General features: G+C 39.9%; 3 protein-coding genes across 3 annotated transcripts; 2 read left to right on the top strand and 1 right to left on the bottom strand.

The window, feature by feature from the left end:
• Window positions 1–1,020: 1,020 nt before the first annotated feature.
• Window positions 1,021–3,177, top strand: LOC116202004 (DCC family protein At1g52590, chloroplastic). The gene is made up of 5 exons (XM_031533512.1): window positions 1,021–1,362; window positions 1,984–2,041; window positions 2,353–2,460; window positions 2,551–2,643; window positions 2,729–3,177. The coding sequence occupies exons 1-5, from the start codon at window positions 1,179–1,181 to the stop codon at window positions 2,808–2,810; spliced, it is 525 nt and encodes a 174-aa protein (XP_031389372.1). The 5' UTR covers window positions 1,021–1,178; the 3' UTR covers window positions 2,811–3,177.
• Window positions 3,178–3,409: 232 nt separating this feature from the next.
• On the bottom strand, window positions 3,410–9,831 carry LOC116200414 (probable polygalacturonase At3g15720). Its single transcript, XM_031531259.1, has 10 exons — window positions 9,705–9,831; window positions 9,509–9,607; window positions 9,123–9,260; window positions 5,508–5,642; window positions 5,349–5,372; window positions 5,041–5,248; window positions 4,820–4,901; window positions 4,423–4,531; window positions 4,148–4,261; window positions 3,410–3,874 (listed from the first exon to the last, which is right to left on the bottom strand). The coding sequence occupies exons 1-10, from the start codon at window positions 9,726–9,728 to the stop codon at window positions 3,644–3,646; spliced, it is 1,164 nt and encodes a 387-aa protein (XP_031387119.1). The 5' UTR covers window positions 9,729–9,831; the 3' UTR covers window positions 3,410–3,643.
• Window positions 9,832–18,898: 9,067 nt separating this feature from the next.
• On the top strand, window positions 18,899–19,726 carry LOC116200413. Its single transcript, XM_031531258.1, has 2 exons — window positions 18,899–19,088; window positions 19,335–19,726. Exons 1-2 carry the CDS (start codon window positions 18,899–18,901, stop codon window positions 19,724–19,726), a joined length of 582 nt encoding a protein of 193 aa, XP_031387118.1.
• Window positions 19,727–23,320: the final 3,594 nt, after the last annotated feature.

Raw genomic sequence — 23,320 nt, 5'->3', positions numbered from 1 at the left:
AAAATGGTTAAACTAGTTGCAAATATCATTTATCAGTTTACTCTTTAAGAGACATTCATGCCATCAAAATCAGAAAAAGCACACAACATCCCTGCAAATGAGCCTACTATACATGCTTCAAAGCAAGTACAAGTTTTCCACATTCTGAAAGATCGGAAGAGTAAAAGCGACCAAAAAATTCACCACCAAATTTAAACTTGTCTGAGCTCTGTATGTGTATCCATACTTAACAGAGAAACTGTATGCCAGAGTGCAAGCCTTTTCCAAAATGAAAATTTCCAGTTTCTAGCAATTTCGAAAGGCAAAACTCGTAGCTTTGTCGAGTAAAAAACTAACTAGAGCTTGCTCAATCAATAAGCCTTACAATAGAATATCTCCCTAAACAGCACATAGAACTAGAATTGCCATCCTATAACTTCAAATCAATCCCTTTTGAAATTGGTAGAGACCAGAATGTCATACATATATATATATATATATATATATATATATGCACCAACTAGAACAGGCACGATCCTTGACCTGCTTCTTCTATAGCTTGTTAAGCTTTCTAGAGTTGTTGGGCAGGACGAAGAGTTCGTCAACAAGCTCTGAGTTAGGCCTCCAACCTGATACTGCTGCAATGGACGCCGACAACGATTGCATCAACCTAGGTAGCTTTGGCTCCCATGAGAGCCCGATCACTGTCTTCCCACCAGAACGATCCTTCAACATATCATTCCGAAATTCACAGAGTTAAAAAGAAGAGTTACTGAATCACCGGAATCAATATAAGGCGGTGAAATCAATAATTTATATTCCCGACAAGACCTATAATGTAATCAAACTGTTTGTCAATTGATCATTTATACGGAGAAATTAGCAAAATATATCCCATTACGGAAGTGGGGAAAGGGACAAGATTGGTTGTCGTGTATCAATCACAACTGGTACAAAAGTCTCCACGTGGAGAGAGCCCAACCACTTGAGTGTTGAGCCACATGAAACTCCAAACACCCAATAGAGCTCCCCACCAGTCAAGTTCCTTATTCACATTGATTCCACAATAGTTAATTCGACCGTTCTCTGTTCCTTTCTGATCCATTTCATTTCAATTTTATATCATATCAGTAATCCTCTGCTGGTTGATCCAAAGCAGCAGAGACGGCTAAAAAGAATATCATATATCTGTTCTTCAAATGGCTCTTCTTGTCCCCGGTGGTGTCGGGTCTGCTAGAATCACTGTGCCAGCCTCAGCTCGCTTGTCCCGGAGATTCAGGACATTGGCTTCCTTGAACGCACCTCCGAAAGACTCGGTCTCTTGGGTTGAGGCCACTTCGAGCTTCTTCGAAGGGGACTCTAGGCCTATCATGTTATTTGATGGTAATTCTCGATACCCGCAGAGGACGTTGTTTTCTTTTCATATAGTATTGACAATATTGGGACGGGAAGGAGATACGACTCCCTGGAATGGCATCATTATTTTTGTATGTGTCAACCCATTCCCATAGGCTATCAGCCCTACGAAGGACCTAATGGAAAGGGAATATTGTGTTTTAGCGTACTCTTGGTTGGTTATCGGGTTAGTGCCAGAAATCCATATATCGATTCGCGTGGAATGCAGTAGCGCTGCCCCCTTCCGTGGCCTAATTGGCACCATCTATTAGTTTTCTATCATCAGGGGGCTAAGCTAAGTCTACAAGGCAATGTTGTCGAAAATTTTGGAGCTTGGCGGTGAACCTGCACATAGTCATGTAAAGCCGTGTATGAACTATGAAGTTGAGATCTTTGGTGTGATTGGCACAGTTTAAATATTTCCTGATATGAAGAAGAGGAACTCATGAATGTGCATGCCCTTTAATGATGTCGCAGTTCGAGCAAAGAACTTCTGATGCTAGTTAGTGGATTAAATCATGGATTTTTGTATTTTGCATCTCCTTTTTAAATTTGCTGTCGGCTGAAGATGGATTTAGCTCGGTTTGCTTGACGTTTATAATTTGACAGGTGTATGCAACTTGTGCAATGGAGGCGTGAGGTTTGTGCGAGCGAACGACCGGAATAGGTGTGTGCGTTGTACCTTGGTCTGATCCTTAATCAGAGTTGGCTTTATTGGCCTGTCTATATTGGGATAGGAAGGACAGGAAGGGGAGTGGCAGGGATTCATTTAGGACTTCGACATGGTTAGAGCCAAACAATGTGCATCGATCTGTAGGTGCAGACCGTATGCCACAGGGGAACAAATGAACTACAGTTGGGTCCGGATGGGTTTGTTGTATCAGTTCAGAATTTTGCTTTGTTATCTTCTTTAGGTGCTGAGAAATGCCATTTGAGCTCCACTTCTTCATTTCTCAACCTATTTAGTATTACTAGCAGGAGAATAAGGTTTGAAGCTCTTCAAAGTGAAGCTGGCAGGAATCTGTTGAGGAGGTCCGGGAGGGAACCCGACGACATATCGAGTGTCGTACTGGTTGAGAAAGACAGGTCTGCAACCAGCACTTGACTGATATTAAGATGTTTGGTTTGGGTTGTTGAATGTGAAAGGAGAACTAGAGTCTTGCAAATGAATTTCAGGGCCTACATTAAATCGGAAGCTGTACTGAAGATAATGGAGTACATCGACTTACCATTCCCCCAGCTAGCTTTCTTCTTACAGTTTATTCCAGCGTAAGTTTCCCATTCTCTTACTGGTCTCTCTTTGATAGTTGAGTTCTAGACATGTTTCATCTAGAAGAACGATTGCACTTTGCAGGTTTTTACGAGATTTCATGTATGACAATGTTGCAAGCAACCGCTATTCATTCTTCGGCCGCTCAGACTCCTGCGAGATATAGACTTGTACAAAGCTTGGGTGATAATGCGCACAGCTAAAATTTCATGTCTTCAACAAGTTTAGTAATGAGTATAACAGCCCTATTGTTCCGATGTAGAGAAGAACCTATGAAAGATGGTACTGATGTTTGTATAAATATCGTGGACTGAGAGTTTCCAGTTAAACCAATGTCTTCATTCAGCTTTGGGAAATTATAGGAGGATCAAATAGGAAATGGGCTATTGCAGTAGGCATCATTTGACCGAGCGGGCCTGGTGTACGTTGATATGATCTTTTGTGAGCATTGAAGCAATAGGAATAAGCTCACTTTCTTTCAATTGTCATTTTACATCAATGTGATCAAGCATGATATTTTGGCGCAGCGCGGATACATAACTTCGTCAATAGTTAACGTTCGGTATATGAACTTGTACTATATGTCGCTCACCTTTATTTACCGATGTTTGAACAAGATCAGCACAACTGAGATAAGGAGACCTTGGGTATGACATGATCCCAATTGAATCAAATGAGTAGACTTTGTTATCATCTCATATTTGGCAATTTACTCTGTTTAAACAGTAGAACTGGAACTGGTCATTGATGATGGGGTTGTTGACTCTAGTGAACTTGATCTTTTGTGAATGAGATTTATATTGGATACTATGCAGCCATAGCTGTAATAATGATCGAGCAAGGGAGTAAGAATTACATTGAGAACTCATCACAGCTAACTTATTGTTACTGCTGAAACTGAAACTAATTAACTTTCACCAAGTTTTCATGGCATCTTACTCAATAATGGATAGTCAATTAGACGGCCATGGCATGCATGCCCGGGGGATGCAGATCACTTCAGTGGATTAAACATGGGACTGGTGGACTGGTATTGTAAGCCATTCCATGAGCATTGATGCAGGAGGCATAGGGCTTCTCACTGGGAGTTGCAGCAGTTATGTTGACATTGTCTAGATTGATGTTGGTGCATCCGATGGTTTGGCTGCAATTTAGACTAATGGCCCTTCTGTCAAGTGACGTTCCGTAAAATCCTGCGAACCTGACACTGCTAATCTTCACTGCCATCCTCTTCAACCATTCCATTATGAAGTTAAAAGACAGAAACACAGAAGCTTTACTTGATAAGAAAATACTAAACATTATCAAATAACTATGCAGTACTTATCAAAATTTGAAACATTGTGTTTGTAACTGATTCATCTGAGGTTATGAGTCACACTGAGCCATTTGCTATAAGCAATCAACTGATGAAACCGGAGACTGTCGCTGTTTTCCATACTACTAGCTGAATCCGTGAATTGGAATTAACTAATAAATGTATGTGGAAAGTGAACTCGTTACCTCGGACGGACATGTTTTGTGGGGACAGTAAAATTGGTCGATAATGATGGAACGGTTCACTGATTCAAGAATTATGTCCTTAAATGTGATGTTCCTTGCATAGCCAGAACCACCCTGCAGATTGACAGGAAACAAGGAATAGCTAGGAAGAACGAGGGAGAATACACTCTATTACAAAATATAAGAAACAATTAAAGGTTTTCATATATAAGTACATCAATATATAATTATGTATTGAAAAGAAAATACAATTTTGGGTACATAAAAGTGTTTACCTGCCAGGTCTTGATCCTGGCTCCATTCTGAGTTCCAATAAAGGTGCAGCTAGAGACATGTACGTCCTCGACTGTGGCGTATGATTCATGGTGTCCTAAGCTTCCGATGCTACATATACGAATCAGTTACTATATCATTTTGATGGCTGATTAGACGCTGGACAGAGTTGAACATCGACACGAATATAGTACAGGATAAAAATAAATTTTTCAATATAATTCGTTGTCCTTTCTTAAAAACTCTTTACAATGTATTTTTCCTTTTTCTTTAAAGTTAAAAAATAGACGGATCAAAATTTTGTGACGAGTTTTACAAATTACCCCTATTAGATTTATTTTTTTTCTGTGCACTATTCATAGGGCATTCATATGTAAAACAACAATAAATGTGACTAACCTTATACCATGACCCGGACCGCATGTTATCCTTATTATGTTGATGTTTGATGAACCACTATTGATGGCAACACAATCGTCACCTAAAGATTAGATAGTTACCATCGATCCAAAATTAGAATTTCGACACAATAGTAAAATTCAAGAGAAATATGGGGACACTAAAATAAGCTAAAAGAATAAATAAATAAATAAACGGATGTCTGGAATTAAGACATAAACCAGTGCTGATAACGCTTTCTTGGATCCGAATATTGGTCGACTCAGAAATGTCTATCCCATCGGTGTTCGGACTGGTTTCAGGGGCAGAAAGGTAGACATTGGATAGTCTTACGTAGTTACAACTAGATATGGATATATGGTTTCTTGGGCTGTTGAAGGATTGCAACCCCAAAATTTGCAAATTGTTGCAGTTATGAAATACCAATGCCTGTCACCCCAACAAAAAACAAATCCAGCTTTATAAATTATCAATTTACTTAGAGACAAATCAATGAAAGGCAATAGACGAAATGTGTTGAGGAGCTTACGGTGGGTCTTTTGCAATGGGGCGGCTGCATATATATGTATTAATAAAAGAGCAGAATTAGTCGATTTAGAAATTATCTAAGGAAAATACCAATCACATGTAAGAAAAAGGAAGAAATTAGTGACGAAAAAATGAAACAAATTACGGGGCAAGCCTTCTACCATGCGAACCCTTGACCATTAATCGAGCCACTTCCATTCACAACGAGCCCTTCCAAGCTAACAAACTGGATCCAATTCTGAATTCCTTCATTATCGTCCCCAGGTTTTGTGGGGGCAGTAAGATTTCCATCAATCTGAAATATTACGCAATAATAACTTTAATAACTAATGATACGAACACCTTTCAGAAGAGTTGATTACACAAAATCAACTGATAAATTATCTATCTATATATCTATATATAATATGTAAAAGGAGAGATAAATCTTAGAATGGTAACGCATCATGTAGGTGAGATAAGTCTCCTAGGAAGTGCCAATTCCGATTCATGAATGATAAAAATAGAACAACTGGCACAAAATTACTGTTCATGTCACGGTTGGAAGTCTAGAGGTTCACCAAATCAACGCAAATAAAACAAAAGAATAAAGAAAGAATAAAGTTAAATTAAAATCATGCTAATGTTTTTCTATCTTAATTATAAAAGAATGTTTTCCTACCCTATTATATCATTATTTTTATGTAACTGGAAATAAAAGTTGACATTAGAAAAGACAAATTGTTAAACATTTTATGGAGGCAATATAAAATTCAGAAAATGAAAATTTTATTTAAAAAATGGGTAATTTGTGAGCTGGCTTTTTAATAAGAAATCAAAATAACCAAATGGTATTTTCCTTTCTTAAAAATTATGGATCATTTCAAGAGATAAGCTTAATTTCTATGAGATTTAGCAAAAATATACAATTATTTGTTCCCAATGGGATTATTGATAGTCTCATTTTCTTTAATAACTACTCTACTACCGGTGTGTATTTCATTTATTTGTTTGAGTTTTTAATTATTAGTTTCAAATTTTGTTAATATTATTTCAAATTTTGTTAATTCGCTTAATATTATAACATGATCGCTAATCTTATGTATAACTACATAAATCATTCTAATAAAATTGAAGTGTTCAAAATAGTTCTATTCGTAGATTTTCATTTTTACTTATTATATGCTATTTTGATAAAATTTTTGAAGTCTTGCTAACTGTATTGGCTCATTATTACTCACTTTTTTTTTGGGTGGGGGATAAATATTACTTACTTTTGATTCACTGTTGGTTGTATAGAATGTGAGTCTGATCTTTCCATGGGTTATTACTCATTATGAATCCATATCTGTGAATATTTGGTAAATGGAAAAGCAGTCTTAACAGTGCATTGCATGAATTTAGTTTCAATAGAGATATTCCTAATATATGAGGCTAATTTTAAATGATTTAGGGATACATCTGCTACAAATTTTCTTATTTAAAATTCATTGTATTATATTTAATTCATTAACATTGCACATATTCACTACAGATATATGTTAAGTGCAAGCATACGAGTACGATTTTGCAGATTCTTACTTAATAACTTATTCTTTTAAAACCCTAAAAAATTCAATTTCTACACTGTTCTTTGAGACTGGAACAATTATCGAAATTGGGTTAAGGATAAGAAGACTTTGGGAAGAGCCAAAGCAGAGATGGCGGCAATGCTAGGGATGTGGCAAGAAGGCTGATGATGTCGGCATTGCTAGCGCTGAGGTGAGATGGAGGTAACGCAAAGAGTGATTGAGGGTAATGGAGATGGAGGTGGCAGCAGAAACACCGACGCTAGGGCAAGCAAGTGGGTGGTGGTGGCAACACCGGCACTTGGGTAAGAAGGCGAAATCAGTAAGACCAAAAATTAAGATTTTTCGGAGAATTTTTTTTTAATTAGTTTTCGTCATAAAACCTAAATACAAGAAAATTAAGGTTTATTTAGCACATAAAAGGAAATGAAGGGTCAACGATTCAGATGCTCCAAAAACTTTAAAAGTGCTGATGTGACATATTTTGATTAATAGAATGAAGGTACCTTATTGCATGAAATAAAGAATCTAACTTAAATACCTATAATATAATAGATAAATAAATAGATTGCCGGGACAGAATGAGCCAAGCAGCCTTCGACAAATATTACACAAAACTACTTTTTCTTAGATATAAGACATGAAGAATATAGTATTGAGGTATGAAGTTGCTTTGTACTTTTTTATATTGAAGAATTCCAAAAGCCCTGAAGCAATTTTCTAAGCCCTGAAGCAATTTTCGGCCCTTCACTTTTTTCTTATATAATTGATTAGTTTTATACTTATATGACATGACACCATTGAATGGTGACCATTCCGTCATGTGTCACAGTTTTTCTGATAATTAATTGGAATGTCATGCAATCGAAATGAGGATTAGTCTTGCATGGTATCTTTTTGAAGTATTGTCTCAGTCATATATATTTAAGTGATCAGAATTCAATATCAGAAAAAATTATAAAAATGGCAAAATAACTAAATAAATAATTAAATAAATAAACATAGTACAAAGCTTGAAGTTGAATTGATTTTCTCAGTGATTTCCTATAAATTTTGTTAGTGCCCATTTTTTCAAAAAAGAATGGAACCATTTTTTCATTTCGATTGAAAATCAGGCTTTTTATTATATATAAATTGATTCATGCCGAGGTCATCAAATGGAGCAATTAAAGATAATCAGAAGGTAAGAGTTTCCGATATTTCAACAGGAGTTGAGGGCTCTAGAATAGAGCTCTATGGTACAACTCTTCTATTTTAATTTAATGTATATTGATTTTTCTAAGAGTATTTTGGGAGAAGGAAAGTTATTTTCTTCTCCCATTTGTAATATAGATATAGATATATGTTATATTTATGATAATAATTTTAAATTATTAGTTGAATTTATTAAAAACATTTATTGTAATTTGTAGTTAGTTTTACTACTATATATAGATCAATATTATTTATTTTTTCCAAAATTTTTCCAGTTGCATTACATAGAAGAGATTTATTTTTCTTGGAAGCTAATTTCATTATATATATAGATATAGATTATATAATTTATGATAATAATTTTAAATTATTAGTTACATTTATTAAAGAGATTTACTGCAATACATAGTTAGTTTTACTATATACAAATCAATATTATTTATTTTTCTCGGAAGCCAATTTTATTATATATAGATATAGATTATATAATTTATAATAATAGTAATTTTAAATTATTAATTGCATTTATTAGTGAGATTTATTGCAATTAGTTTTACTATATATATAAATATAAATATAGATATAGATATGTATAAGTTTGTAACTTCAACAAAACCAACTTTTGGAATCCATTGGTTTGTAAAATTACAAGCAAAAGGGTCCGTTATTTTATAATTTCTTTGAGATAAATCCCCCCACTTTATGGCTTATCACATAAATCGGCCCACTCCATCCCCCCCACACAAAAAGGGGGTAAGGTGATATAAAAAGAGAAGAAGAAACAGGAGAAGATTTTTTCTTTCTGGTAATGAAAAGGAAAAGACTTGAACGATATATAATCGGCTAATTTCATGTGCATGGGATCGATGAGGTAGTTTCTTACAATATACATCTACTTACCAATATAAATTGTGATTGCAGACTTATTCTTTGAACAGCGATACACAACGATTTCTCTTTCGTAATAACAGACATAATACAATAGCAATTACAATTGAATAATTGTGTGATTATTCCTGGATTAATTAGCGTACCTGTACTTGAAGGTGAGATGGTTTACATGGACCCTTAAAATTTACGGGCTCAAGGAAAAAGCTCTTCCCATTTGGTATTTGCAGAACGACGTAGTTTGATGTCGATCCACATAAGTCGTCCCATGCTTTTCCAAAAGCCTTTACATTTCACATGCAGAGAATTAATAGTTTACGGTTTCTATATGTTCTCTTTTAGGGAAATAATGATCATTCATCATGATTTAAATCATAAAGTATGGAATAATAAGGAGAAAAAAAAAGAGGAGAAAAGAAAAACGGAAGCTCTATCAATATACGATATATGTGACGGTCCACTCATTTCATATATTCTTCCTCAATTTATGCCTATTTATCGACAAAATGCGTACTTCTGAATCATTACTGACCCCATCTCCTATAGCTCCGTAGCTGAGCACATTGAAAAGCTGAGGATCTGAAGATCTCACTGCTGCCACGCACAAAATGGAGAATGCGACCAGAATTTCCTACCAAACAAATAAATATGTAAGAAATGGAAGAAGAGGTTGGTTCTTGATGGGAAGAGCCAAGGGTACAAGAGAGGAGACAACATATAGAACATACCAACATGGCAACCAAATTAGGCATTGAACCAGTAGACAATGAGTTGTCCCTTCCAATTGATGATCAAATCTAGCTAGCAAGCGTATGGTAATTCATGAAATTCTGAGTGCGCTCATCATCATCTTCAGATTTGTCAGTCCAGTAATCTAATTGTATTATATTTGGGTCCTTTGTCCCTTACATTTAATACTTCTTTCCCCCTCAATTAATCTGAACCCGAGGGGAAGGAAACTGACTTTGCAATCATTCAATAAGCTTTTGGAAGTATTCGTTAGCTGTTAAATAAGTATGGGCAGTAAGAAGGCTGTTTTTTCGGTTCCATATTTTTTTTATTTTTCTACGTTATACATAACTAATTTAAATCCTTAAATTTTCCTCAATCTAATCTTGACCGTCCATTTTTATAAGTTTTAAAATTTCAAAAATATCCATGAAAAATCACGATCTGGTCCATTTGTTATATAAAATATGATTTTTGTCCACAATTCTTTCCATCAGTCCCATCACAAATCTGGATTGATAGCGTGGATTCCTGTTCTTGCAACATATGTAATATTAAACTAAACCGTTAAGCAAATAGGTTTACGAGAAACTTAATCAAACGATTTAATAAAATGGTTGTTCACTCTCAACTATACGGTTCAATAGCAACTAGAGAAGAGGGAGTGAGTGACCGCTAGGTCAAAGTGGTGCTCCATAAGATCAGCCTCGTATAAAATTGCCTCAACTGGACCAGCTTAAGCTCCCCAGGAATAAATTGGAGGATTTGTATGAGCATGTAGTGAATTATTTGGTTATTAGTCTTGCTGCTGATTTGAGCTAAACGGCGTAGTAAATTGCATGAAGAGGATATGATTGATCTACCCGAACTTGTCCATCGAAGTTGCTACTGAGTGAGATATTGAAGAAGTAATGGGAAGTTAGTATGAGAAAATGGGTGAAGGAGCTATTGAAAAGAAGGGACCTGAGTAGGTTGCAGAAAAAAAGTTTATATCGTATTTGAGGTCATGTGCACTTGATTTGCTTTGTAGTGATGGTGTGATTGTGGACGCGTTTTCACGTTATGTCCATAAGATAGATACATGAACAAAGCATGAGAAATCAATTATATCTCTGACATTTTGTAAATTGGGAAAGGAGTTTGTAATATTTTATCTGTTCTATGCAGATTGTTTTGGAAACGATCGAATTTCGAGGTTCGACACAACTCGTGCAATTTTGAGGCAAACACATGCAATGGGTGTCATGAAACAGGAGCAAACTGAAAGATACTTGAAAGATATAACTTATGAATGGGGAAGTTCAGAATTGTGCATTCAAAGATGGACAGTAGTAGTACTCTCTCAAATGTGATCGTGCATCAATATCGTTGACTTGAGAACGAATCGAAGGCATCCTTTTCCCTTTTTAGGTGTGACTAATATTTCTAATAGTATCAACCCTTTTATGTTCTCTAAGAACTTCTTACTTAATTTCCCACATCCAGGGAATTTCTAATTTTGTGAATGTAAGATAAAAATGTTATTCTCGCTATTAACTATAAAATTCCATTTGGAAACTATTATGAGTTTATTAAATTTCAAATAATGTTATTAATCAGCTTATAAAATTAAATATCATTAACAATAATAAAAAATAAGATGAGGGTGTCGGTGCATAGCAACGGGTATCATACTAGTTATAAAAGTAAGAAAGGACTTGCACTTACATTTTATGTAATGCGGTGGCCTTATTAGGTAAAATGGTAGATGTATGGTCTCAAAATTTTTTTTTCAAAAGTTATGGTCCAAATATGTATTTTTCTCAAAAAAAAAAGGTTAAATGTATACTTTTTAAATAAATGGGGCTATGTGTCATTACTCTAAATCTAAAGGGAGGTGAGTGCATTTTACCATTGTAAAATACACTCCTGTCCCCACAGATTTTGTGCAATGATACTCTATCCCATTCTTAATCACAATAGACACTCCACCAGTTGATCCTGTTAACTTAATAAGATAAATTTATTTTGACCGTCAACCTTTCTTTTCTTTTCATTAAATTTATTTTGACTGTCAACCTTTCTTTTCTTTTCAATTTCATCCTAATCCTTTGTTTTTTGGATTATGCTCATATTTTAAAATTACATGGTTTTGTTTACTTTGACCTTATTGTTTGAACTTACGATAAACTTATTAATGTCTAATGTTTTAAAAAATAAAAAATACACAAAAATTAGAACGAAAATATAAAAAATTAGGGTAAATTACAAAAAAAATCTAAAATTCGTAAAACGTCTCTGTTTTGTCATAAATTTCATTTTGTAACAAAAAAAATACATGTTTTAATAATCTTCTCAGATTTGGCATCCGTTACTATTTTGTTAAAATTTTCGTCATTTGCTTACGTGAACTTTATGGGACTCACCAAATTTGCACATCATTTGATCATCTTATCTTTTCTTTACAAAAATAATCTAAGTTTTTATAAAAATCTCAATTTTGTTCTAGATTTTGATTTATAATTTTTTAAAAAATAGATGTTAGCACTCGTTTTGGTCCACCGGCTCCAAGAAAAAACATCAACAACATTCTTGACTATAACCCGGAAACTATTAAAGAAGAAGGCCCAGCAAACCTTGGGTTACTATTCACAGCCGGGTCAGCCATGTCAACCGGACGGCCTTGGGAGCGATGCACGGAGGATCGCAGCACTAGAAAAATTCGAAATCGACAACCTATTATGATCACAAGGAGGCAGGGAAAAATCGTCATTTCTATCATCCATCGGTGGGAAGTCACCTGGCTAACCTGACTGTGAATAGTATCCCGGGGTTTGCCAGGTCTTCTTCTATAATAGTTTCCGAGTTGTAGTCAGGAATGTTGTTGATGCTCTCTCCTGGAGCCGGTGGACCAAAACGAGGTACTGACATGTATTTTTTTTTAAAATGAGAAATCAAAATCTAGATCAAAACTGAGATTTTTATGAAAACTTAAGTTATTTTTTTAAAGAAAAGAGAAGATGATCAAATGATGTGCAAATTTGGTGGGTCCCATAAAGTCTACGTAGGCAAATAGATAGTAATCTTAACTGAATAGTAATGGATGCCAAATCTGAGACTACTATTAAAACATGTGATTTTTTTGTTACAAAGTAAAATTTAGGAAACTGAGATGTTTTACAAAATTTAATTTTTCTTGTAATTTTCCCAAAAAATTAATATAAGAAAAAGGCATCCCACAAAAAGTGAAAATTTTGCATAATTTTTCCTTTTAACATGCAGATATTAGATTATATGCGTGCATGCTTGCGCAGGCACATAGATATGTATAACGAAAATCACCATCAAAATTTAATGTGAGAAAGTAGACTTTTACTAATTTTTAGATTATAATTGAAACTCAATGAATCAAAGTAAATTTCATTTAGAAAATACTTAGAGGTAATTCCAGATGATCTAATAACCTTAAATTCTTAACTGATTCAAAGTAGCTTTAATTTTAATTTACAAATTAATTTTAAAAATATTAATAACTGAAAATATGAAATAATAAAAATAAAAATTAAATGGAAGTAAAGGGTAAAGGATATGAAAAATATCAATTCTTGCCTCAAGAAAATAATTTCACCCAAAAAATATAAATAATGCTAAACAAATATTTGTCTTCTTAAGAAAATAACATATTTGACGTATTGAATTAGAATTGATTATTAAGTGATAACATAGAAATATATAAGTATAAACAAGAAAATTTTCATTTGTACATAATTTCCATCTGTACATTATAACATATAATTTATAAGTAATTCTATAATTTTTCTATGTGATTAACAAAAATTGCCTATCGATTGCTTGCCCTAATATTTAAAATATTAATTAATGTGTACCTTATACGATTACTATTTTTCATTTATCAGAATAAAATTTCTTTTAGAAGACGATTAAAACAAAATCGGTTTTGATTTATTTTAAAAGATAATTAAAAGAAAGTTGGTCTTCAACCCAATTTTTTTTTCTTAACTACCAGTAGATCAATAAACACCTATGTGAGGTCTTGGGCCTATGATTGATACACCTCTCTATCAAATCAGTTTTTTTTCTTGAGTATGTCATTTCATGATTAAGTAGTACTCTAGAACTTGCTTGGAATCTTATTGAAATTTGTTCAATTGCAAGCATGGAAGTGATGAAGGCATAGGATTATCGATTGAGCCAAACAACCTATCCATCATATTTATTCCCTTAGTGACTCCCTTTGAGCCTTGATGACGCGAGTCTTTCATTTCTTCATCCATATTGCCTTATCTCAAACTATGCAGAAGACGTCTTTTTAGATACACCATGTTCCTTTTTCCCTTGTGATCATAAGAAAAGTTGAGCATTTAGCTTAGATGAATGGGGGAAATGAGTGGTGTATTTGTCGTGTGCGGGAATAATGGAATGAGGTTATTCTTTTTTTTTTTTTAAAAAAAAGGCTGCAAAAGAAAAAAAAATACAAAAGAAAGAAGAAGAAAAGTGCTCATCCATGTCGGTATCAATTACATCATAATGGGATCTGGAATATAAGGAGAAAGGTGTTCATTTGTTTGAATCGTGTTTTAGTGGTCTAAATGCTTTGTTGTTCTTATGGTTGTCTTATGCTTGCATGAACCCGAATTTTTCCACCTCTTTTTGTCCAAGCTACATTACAACCCGGAAAAAGTCCTTCAGATTCATGCCTTGCAATTTATTTATAGTGGAGATGAGATGTAAAAGCAAGCTCATGGTAGTGCATTATCATGAAATAGGATTTGAGTGACAAACACATAGCCTAAACACTTGAGAGAGAGCGCATACACATCCATGGTGAGGATTTACCGTGTCAACATGTTAGGCGACGTTTTCTAGAGTAAGAGGGAAGTTCGTTTATGCAATTTTGTGCTCTCAAATAATTTAGTTGTATACTCACTTGAGTATGTATCGTCCTGTTAATACTGGGGAACTATATTTTTCTTTGGTATCTTGCTCAAGGACGAGCAAGGTTTAAGTGTGGGGGAATTTGATAAAGGAGGATTTGTCGATGAAATGGGTACAATTTAAACTTGGTTTTATGTTGTTTTCATGGTATCTGATGCTTAGATGACGGTTTCTAGGAAAACTTGTGTGAGAAAAGAGTTGGAGCCAATTTGATGCATGTTCGGGATGAATTGGAGACCATTAAAGTATCAAGATGGAACTTGCAAGGACTTCTGGTTAGTGGTGGACCACGTGCACAACCAAGAGTGATCGTGCCCATGCTTGTGCATCCAAGTGGGAAATTCTCAGATCAGTTGTGCACTAGACTGCACAACCAAGCGCACAGTCACACCACTTACTACAAACCGATCTGAGAGAGAGTTTATAATCAATCCCCGATTTATTTTCAAATCCAAGGATTCCCCTTCAGTTACAATGGGATTTTTTAAGGAAATCTTTAAAGATAGGTTTATTATTGTTTCCTATTTTTTAGGGAGATATATAAACCTAAGGATCATCTAGGTTTAGGGTTTTTTAGGTTGTTTTCGAAAAGAAACTTGGAAAAAAGGGGGGTGGCTGCCGAGTGTTCCTCCAACGATCGTCAGTTTTCATGGATTCTTGTATAGCCATCTGTGGCTAATTAGTTTCGTTTGACTTGAGAACGGAAACGTCAGAGTTTGGTTGTGAGGGGCATGTTTTAATATTTTAATTTCAACACTTATTCATTCTTGGATGTCATTGTTACAAGTATTCTCTCATGGTTGTGAATAGGATACTTGTAAGTTAGCTTATCGACGACTACTACGGTGTTTGTAGAAATCGATTCAAAGCAAGACTCATTAGGAACGAACGACAGTTACTGCCCTAATTGGTTATAGAATGATATGACGAGTCAATTAATTGATGAATCGATTAATCGCTCGGGTTAAGGCATCCTTGTGCTTAAAGCTGTTGCTTAGTTAATTAAGGAATCGATCAATACCTTATTGACTAGTTGACGTGCCCTGTGGATGCCACCCGGACCCATGGCCCTTAGATGTTTCGATTTTAATGGAGTCCCACTCGTGAGTCATGCATGGTCCACCACTTACTTTCCGGCGAGAGTAGTGAGGCAGCTCAGTGGCCTGCAGACAGTTCCTGAGGATACGGCGCGAACTAGATTTGAATATACTTGGCGGGAGGACCAGACATCCGTGGATCGCCAAAGTAGTATCGAACAGGTGTTTGCCGCGTGGTGAATAGTGGTCCCCGAGCATCCGACCCACGAGGAACATGAATTCCAGGCTACAGAGGAATATGTCCTTCGTTTTTATTGATGGGGTCCGACAGCACACGAGAATTTCGTCGACTCTCCACGAGCCGAAGATAGCGGACCATCGGGGGCATCTCTCACCCCGAACGTGGCCATCCAAGCCGAGCTCATTAGCTTCAGGGTTGAAAGAGATCATCTCCACCAGTAAGTCGCAGAGAAGGACGAGCAGCTTGTTGATCAGCGCCAACTATAGAGGGAGCTCGCCCAGGCCCATGTCGAACTACAGAGGCACGATCAGGAGCTGGCACGGGCAAACGCCGCCCTGGAGAGGTCCAGGAAGAGGGCTCGGGGAGGCTCACATGCACCTTACGATAGACACTTACATCAGGCTCTCGCCTGGAATCAGTGCTTTTCACGACGGTGGTCACTTGCGCCCCGAGCGCGGTGGAAGATCGATTTAGGGCTTGTTTTTCAAAATTGCATTATATTTTGGAACCCTTCAAATCAATGAGAATGACAGCATTAACTTTCAAATCCATCCATCTCATGCACCTCATCCCCTTATTTATTGTTCCGCACGTTTTTATTTTCAACAGAACTCGTTCGCGCTGCAATTTACACGGTTGTGGGATATAGGTAACCATAATTGGCGCCGCATCGTTATCCCACTCGTCAGCAATTGAGGATGGCGCAAAACAACCAGCCTACTAGTTCCGAGGAAAATACTCCACCGACGCTGGTTTATTCCTAACCGCCCATAACTCATGCACCGCCACCACCAACTCCTGTAGGTGTACCCTTGGTATACTCGGGAGCAGTTCCGCCACCAGTCCCATCGCCGGAGGCCCAAGCGCCGTCCACCTCTACTGATGGTGCAGCCCGCATCGTCACACATTAAGGTGACATTACTACACTGAAGGGCATGGTCAACCACATGGCCGCCGACATGGCCTTGCTCAGAGCTCTAAACAGCACCTCCTCGAACTCTACTTCACCTTTGGGGTACGAGCCGACGGTCGACCCGAACCCTTGGGTCCCGCCAACCCATGCTCTGGAAGGTGTTAAAGCGCCCGCAATGAACGCACTGGCAGGCCACCCGGCCAACGTTCCTCCGTCACTAGTGATTCTCCTGGCGGCCATTTTTCCTCCACCATTGGACCCAACTATGCATGCACTACTGCCGATGTCATCCTAGTTTCAGCTCCTGTCCACGCTACTCCTCCGCCGATGGTCTTCCTGACGTCGAACCCACATGCTCCTACTCATACGTCCGAACCTTTCCCATTCCAAGTTCCACAACCCCATATCAGCTTTTCCTACCCAGCTCCACCTTCCATAAATATTCGTATCCCTTAACCGGGCATGCCAACCCAGGCTGTCCCCGTAACTCCACCGATAAACTTTCTCCTAGAAAGAGAGACCTAGCAGGAGCAAAGATTAAGGAAGATGGAAGAGAACATCAAAGCCTTACAATCAGGCAGCTCCCGCCTCGATGCTGGCGACGGCGATTGGAGTCTTTTCCCGGATATGCGGCTACCCCCGAAAATTAAGGTGCCTGAATTCCAAATGTACGATGGCACAACCGACCCTCATCGTCATCTTCGTCACTACAGAGGAAAGATGTTGCAGTACTGGGACTACAAAGAGGTTTTCATCCACACATTCCAGGACAGTTTGACGGGAGCGTCTCTTGACTGATACATGTCAAGGTAAGCCGCGGATATCCCCACCTTGGCGGACCTCTCGAGCAAATTCATCAACCAGTACAGGTATTGTACGAAGACACCCCCGACTTTATTGGAGCTCAGTACGATGGAGATGACCGAGGACCAGAACATTGAGGCCTATGTAGTGAAGTGACGGGCTAGAGCGGCGAAGCATGTCTCCTCGATCAGTGAGGTGCAGCAGATCCAGTTATTCCACTCTACTCTTAGAGGGGCCTACTACTTACACCTGTTGGCCCACACGTCTTCATTCTCTAACCTTATTGACGCTGGGAAAAAGCTCGACATGGGCATTAAGCTCGGCAAGATAGAAGGTCCGGCCGAGTAGAAGGAGGGAGAGTCCTCGAAGAAGGCTGCTACTGGGACATCCTTCACGGAAAACAAGAAAGGGAAGGAATTGTCAGTCAATGCTGTCAACCCAAGGCGCCAAGCCCTCCAGCAATACTCCATAAGCTACACGCCCGTACCACCGGCCACTGAGGCGTATGTCCCACCTCCAATGCAATATTAACAACAACTTCCAGCGCAGTAAATTTACTATTCCACTCTGCCGGCTTCCTTTTCGTCACTGGCCCCGCAGCAGTACGCCTATAATTACGCCCCTGCTCCTCCTCCAACCCAACAAAATAGGCCTCCGACTTCGAGAACTCCTCAGCTGGTGCAGTGGGTCTCAACCCCGCAAGACTAACAGGGCGGCGCGACACAATCACGACAACGTAAACAGTTAACACCCCTGTCAGCCCCGCTCTCACACATATACCGACAACTCCTCGCAGGCAACAAGATTCAATCAATAGCGCCTAACCCTGATTTCGACTCGACCATTTAGGATCAGAGTCGGCGCTGTGAATACCATCAGAGCACACCCGGCCACACCACCGACAACTGTTGGAAGCTGCGGGAGAGAATCCAACAGATGATTGATGACAAGCAACTTAGGTTCAACGCCGTCAGGCCCCCAAACGTGCAAGCCAATCCTCTCATCGATCACGGGTCAAGCTCGAGACCCAACATTAACATGACCAGTGTTTGCGCCATAGGGGAGTACGAGACCGAACAGGAGGCCTCCGCCCCATTCATAATCGAATATGTTCCCTTGGAAACCGTTGTAGGGTATGCAGAGTTCGATGCCACGCCCATCCCATTTGTGATAGAAGTTCCCGTACGAGAGCTATATCAAGATAGCAAGGTCCCGTAGACCTACGAAGGGAGTGTCAGGAACCTCGAGCATCAATTCAGCGTCATGGGTGTGACGCGCTCGGGTCGGGTATACGAAAATCCGGAGGCTGTGAACAGAGGGAAGGCTCCTACTGCGGCGTTAGGAATCGCCCCGGAAGCTACACCGATCCCCTATAAGAAGGTGACCGAGAAGGAAGTCGAGGCTTTCATAAAGATTATCAAGGCAAGCGAGTACAAGGTTGTTGAACAAATGGGCAAGTCTTCAGCTCACATTTCACTACTCCCCTCTTCTTGAGTTCAAAGCCACATCGTGAAGTGCTCTTGAAGAACCTGACAGCGACACAGAATCCCCAAGGAGACAGCTCCAGATCGCATTGAATAAACCGTTGGCTTAATCTTCTCCAACAACATTTCGTTCTCGGATGACGAACTTCCCTCCGAAGGGTATGCGCATTCGTGGGCGTTGCACATCGTCTATAAGTGCAATAACTTCGTGATAGGTTGGGTCATGATTGACAACGGTTTGACTCTCAATGTATGCCTTGTTTCCACCCTGAAGCAGATGAACGTGGATTTGAATTGTATTCGTCCGAGCAAGACAACGGTTCGAGCCTTCGATGGCTCACAGAGGGAAGTGAACAGAGAGATCGACCTTCTAATCAATGTAGGTCCATGCTCATTTAACATCACTTTCCAGGTCATCGACATCCCGAATGCCTTCAGCTTGCTACTCGGGAGGTCGTGGATCCATTTAGCGGGCGCAGTCCCCTCCACCTTGCACCAGAAGCTTAAGTTCATCGTTGAGGAGCGACTCATCACGGTCAAAGGTGAGGAGGATTATGCGATTTATAAGGAGACGACCGTCCCCTACATCAGTATTGGGGACGATTAGAACCTCCATTTCCACTCGTTCGACACCATCTCTGTCATCCGAGACTACAGAAAGGTCGGTCCGTCCCACGCCGACCGCATGGTGGGGAAGGTCTTGTTGCGCCACAACTACATCCCGAGTTCCTGGCTCGAAGCACATGGGCAAGGGATCAACCGCCCAATCGAGATCGAAGAGTACAAGAACAGGAGGGGACTCGTTTTTCACCCTTCCTAAAACGAGATTATTGAGATCCGCAGAGGCAAGCACCTCCATCGTCTCACAACACATTATGGGAAGATCAACAGGGGCATCCCAGTTCCGTCACTCTCCCACTTTTTTTTGGGACCGCAGCACGTCGTCGGAGGTACTCTTGACGGCCCTTCATCGAATTCAGACGACGCACCTGTCGATCTGCCAGCCATATACGCCGTCACCGAGGAGACTTCTTCAGGGGTCTACATCCGCCCCGCATAGGAGAATGAGAAGCTCAATAACTGGACTTCAATCCCGCGCTACTCGGCTGTAATCGCCGATTTGTAAGGCCATCTTTGTAGATGATGTTTCCCGCGTGTCGGCAAATTCATAAGCCACATGACGGAAGATGGGTTTTTGTTATGACATCAATATTCCCATGTTCAATGAAATCCCTACATGCATTTTTTGAATTTCTGCGTCTCCCTCATCCTCTTCTTTATTACTCATTCGCAGCACTTTATAAATTTCTAAGGTGACTCGTTTAAATTTCCAAGCTCTACTTAAATCCAAATTTTCGATGCGTCGATTCGAACTCATCCGAAGAACTCATCGAAGAGCCCCAACCCATATACTTCAGGAAAGGGCTCGACGAGGACGATCGAGTGCCTGAGATAAAGGAGAGTTTACACCGCCTCGAGAACCGTCAGCTCACCCCAATCGAGCCGATAGAAGATGTCAATGTGGGCACCGAAGAGGAACCCCGTACGCTAAAGATCGGGACGAGCCTCGACCCAATACAACGAGCCCGGATGATTGATTTCCTGAAGGAGTACCAAGAGGTCTTCGCCTGGTCCTACGCTGACATGCCGGGCCTAGATCCATCGATAGTCAAGCACTTTCTCCCACTCGATATAGAAAACCTCCCGCCTAAACAACAACACCTACGGCGGCAGATAAATGCCACATTAAGGAGAAGGTCGTCAAGTAGATAAATGTGGGATTCTTAGAAGTTTGCAATTACTCCAAATGAGTGGCAAACACTGTGCCCGTGGAGAAGAAGGACAAAAGGGTCAGGGTTTGCGTCAACTACAGGGACCTCAACAAGGCTAGTCCTAAAGACAACTTCCCTCTGCCCCACATCGACGTCTTGGTCGACAACACTGCGCACCATACTCAGTTCTCCTTTATTGATGGTTTTTCTGGTTATACCAAATTCGGATGGCTAAGGAGGACAAGATCAAAACGACTTTCATCACGATATAGGGGGGACATTCTGCTACAAGGTCATGCCCTTTGGTCTAAAAAATGCAGGGGCAACTTACCAACGGGCAATGGTCACGCTCTTCCACGACATGATGCATAAGGAGATTGAGGTCTACGTCGACGACATGATCGCCAAGTCCAAGGAGGGAGAGGATCACCTCGTTAATCTGAAGCGTCTCTTCGAACGTCTCAAGAAGTACAACCTTAGGCTCAACCCGGAGAAGTGCACATTTGGTGCAAAGTTTGGGAAACTACTAGGATTTGTGATTAGTGAACGAGGCATTGAGGTCGATTCTGACAAGGTGAAGGCAATCAGGGAGCTACCTCCGCCTTCGATAGTGCGCGAGGTACGGAGCTTCTTGGGGCGACTGAACTACATCGCGTGCTTCATCGCGAACCTGACAGACAAGTGTCAACCCCTCTTCCGCCTGCTTTGTAAAAATGCAGCGATTGAGTGAGACGATGAATGTCAGAAGGCCTTTGACGATATCAAGGCATACTTAGTTCAGTTGCCGGTGTTGGTCCCGCCTACACCGGGTCGACATCTCATTGTTTACCTGACAGTGCACCGACAATCCTTGGGGTGCATGTTAGGGCAAGAGGATGAGTCCACGTGCGCAGAACATGCCATTTACTACTTGAGCAAGAAGTTTACTGAAGGGGAATCCAATTACTCAAAGATTGAGAAGATGTGTTACGCACTGGTGTGGGTCATGCAGAAACTTCGACAGTACACTCTCTACCACACTATCGACTTGCTGTTGAAAGCGTATCCCCTAAAATATCTACTTGGTAGCCCATCCTCCATGAGGAACATTGCAAAGTGGCGCTGTCAGTTGACGGAGTACAACATCGAGTACGTGCCCTGCACATCAGTCAAGGGGCAAGTAATTGCAGACCATTTGGTGGAGTTCTCGATTGAGGACGACACACCGATCAATTTCGACTTTTCAGACGAAGGGATCCTCCAAGTGGACGGGGAAAAGAATGGGACCGCGTGAAAGATGTACTTCGACGGTGTAGTGAATTCCACCGGTTATGTTATCGGCGCAGTGCTGATATCCCCGGACGGACGCTATTATCCTATTGCAGCAAAAGTCGGTTTTCCCTGCACCAACAACATGGCCGAATACGAGGCATGCATCCTTGGCCTGCAGGCGGCGATCGATTTAAAGGTGAAGGAGCTAGAGGTGTTCGAGGATTCAATGCTCACAATCTTCCAAACATTGGGACAATAGAAGACGAAGGATGCGAAGCTAGTACCATACCACGAGTATCTTGAGAAGTTAGCAGAGAACTTTGAGAAAATCTCGTTCACATACATGCTGTGCATCAAGAACCAGTTTGCAGACGCACTTGCAACATTCGCATCAATGGTGAGCATCACAAAAAAAAACCTCATCGAGCCACTAGAGATCGAGATTGCTAAAGGCCCTGCTCACTGCGACGTAATCGAGACGACCGATGAACAACCATGGTATGAAGACATCAAAAATTTTCTACGAACCGGCTTATGCCCGGCATTCGCCAATTGTTGGGATCGGAAAACACTCCGGCGACTAGCAGAGCATTACTTCCTGAGCGGAGAGACTCTCTATAGCCGTTCCTTCGACTCCACACTACTCCAGTGTATCGACGAAAACGTGGCACAACGCCTCATGGGAGAGATACACGAGGGGAGCTGCTGACCCCACATGAGCGGGCTTATGCTCTCCAAGAAACTCATGCGTCTGGGTTTCTTCTGATCCACTCGTGCCAGGTCTACGCCGACCAAATCAAAGCACCCCCCAATGAGCTACACCTGATGGCGGCCTCGTGGCCCTTTTCAATATGGGGCATCGATGTGATCGGCCCTATCAATCCCAAAGCCTCCAACGGACATCTGTTCATTTTGGTGGCAATCGATTACTTCACCAAGTGGATCAAGGCCATAACACTCGCTTCAGTCACTACAAATGCTGTGGCACGTTTCCTTAAACGCGAAATCATCACCCGATACGGAGTCCCTGAGACAATCATCACCGACAATGCCAAGAACCTGAACAACAAGATCATCGACGAGCTCTGCGAGCAATTCAAAATGCACCATCGTAACTCCACGCCATACCGTCCCCAAATGAAGGTGACCTACAAGGATTAGCACGAGATGCTCCTTTT

The sequence above is a fragment of the Punica granatum genome, chromosome 3 (assembly GCF_007655135.1).
Source record: "Punica granatum isolate Tunisia-2019 chromosome 3, ASM765513v2, whole genome shotgun sequence".
NCBI lineage: Eukaryota > Viridiplantae > Streptophyta > Magnoliopsida > Myrtales > Lythraceae > Punica > Punica granatum.
This window is presented reverse-complemented; position numbering and strand designations above follow the sequence as displayed.

Bases quoted from the DNA above. Each gene is read 5' to 3' on its own strand.
- LOC116200414 (XM_031531259.1), bottom strand. From the start codon at position 9,728: ATGCCTAATTTGGTTGCCATGTTG. The intron at 5,373-5,507 runs TAGAAGGCTTGC...ATATATATGCAG, and splicing joins ATGGTCAAGGGTTCGCATGG to CCGCCCCATTGCAAAAGACC. The intron at 5,249-5,348 runs GTAAGCTCCTCA...TTGGGGTGACAG, and splicing joins CCCATTGCAAAAGACCCACC to GCATTGGTATTTCATAACTG.
- LOC116202004 (XM_031533512.1), top strand. From the start codon at position 1,179: ATGGCTCTTCTTGTCCCCGGTGGTGTCGGGTCTGCTAGAATCACTGTG. The intron at 1,363-1,983 runs GTAATTCTCGAT...ATAATTTGACAG, and splicing joins GCCTATCATGTTATTTGATG to GTGTATGCAACTTGTGCAAT. The intron at 2,644-2,728 runs GTAAGTTTCCCA...TGCACTTTGCAG, and splicing joins TTCTTACAGTTTATTCCAGC to GTTTTTACGAGATTTCATGT.
- LOC116200413 (XM_031531258.1), top strand. From the start codon at position 18,899: ATGGGTGTGACGCGCTCGGGTCGGGTATACGAAAATCCGGAGGCTGTG. The intron at 19,089-19,334 runs GCAAGTCTTCAG...ACTTCGTGATAG, and splicing joins CAAGGTTGTTGAACAAATGG to GTTGGGTCATGATTGACAAC.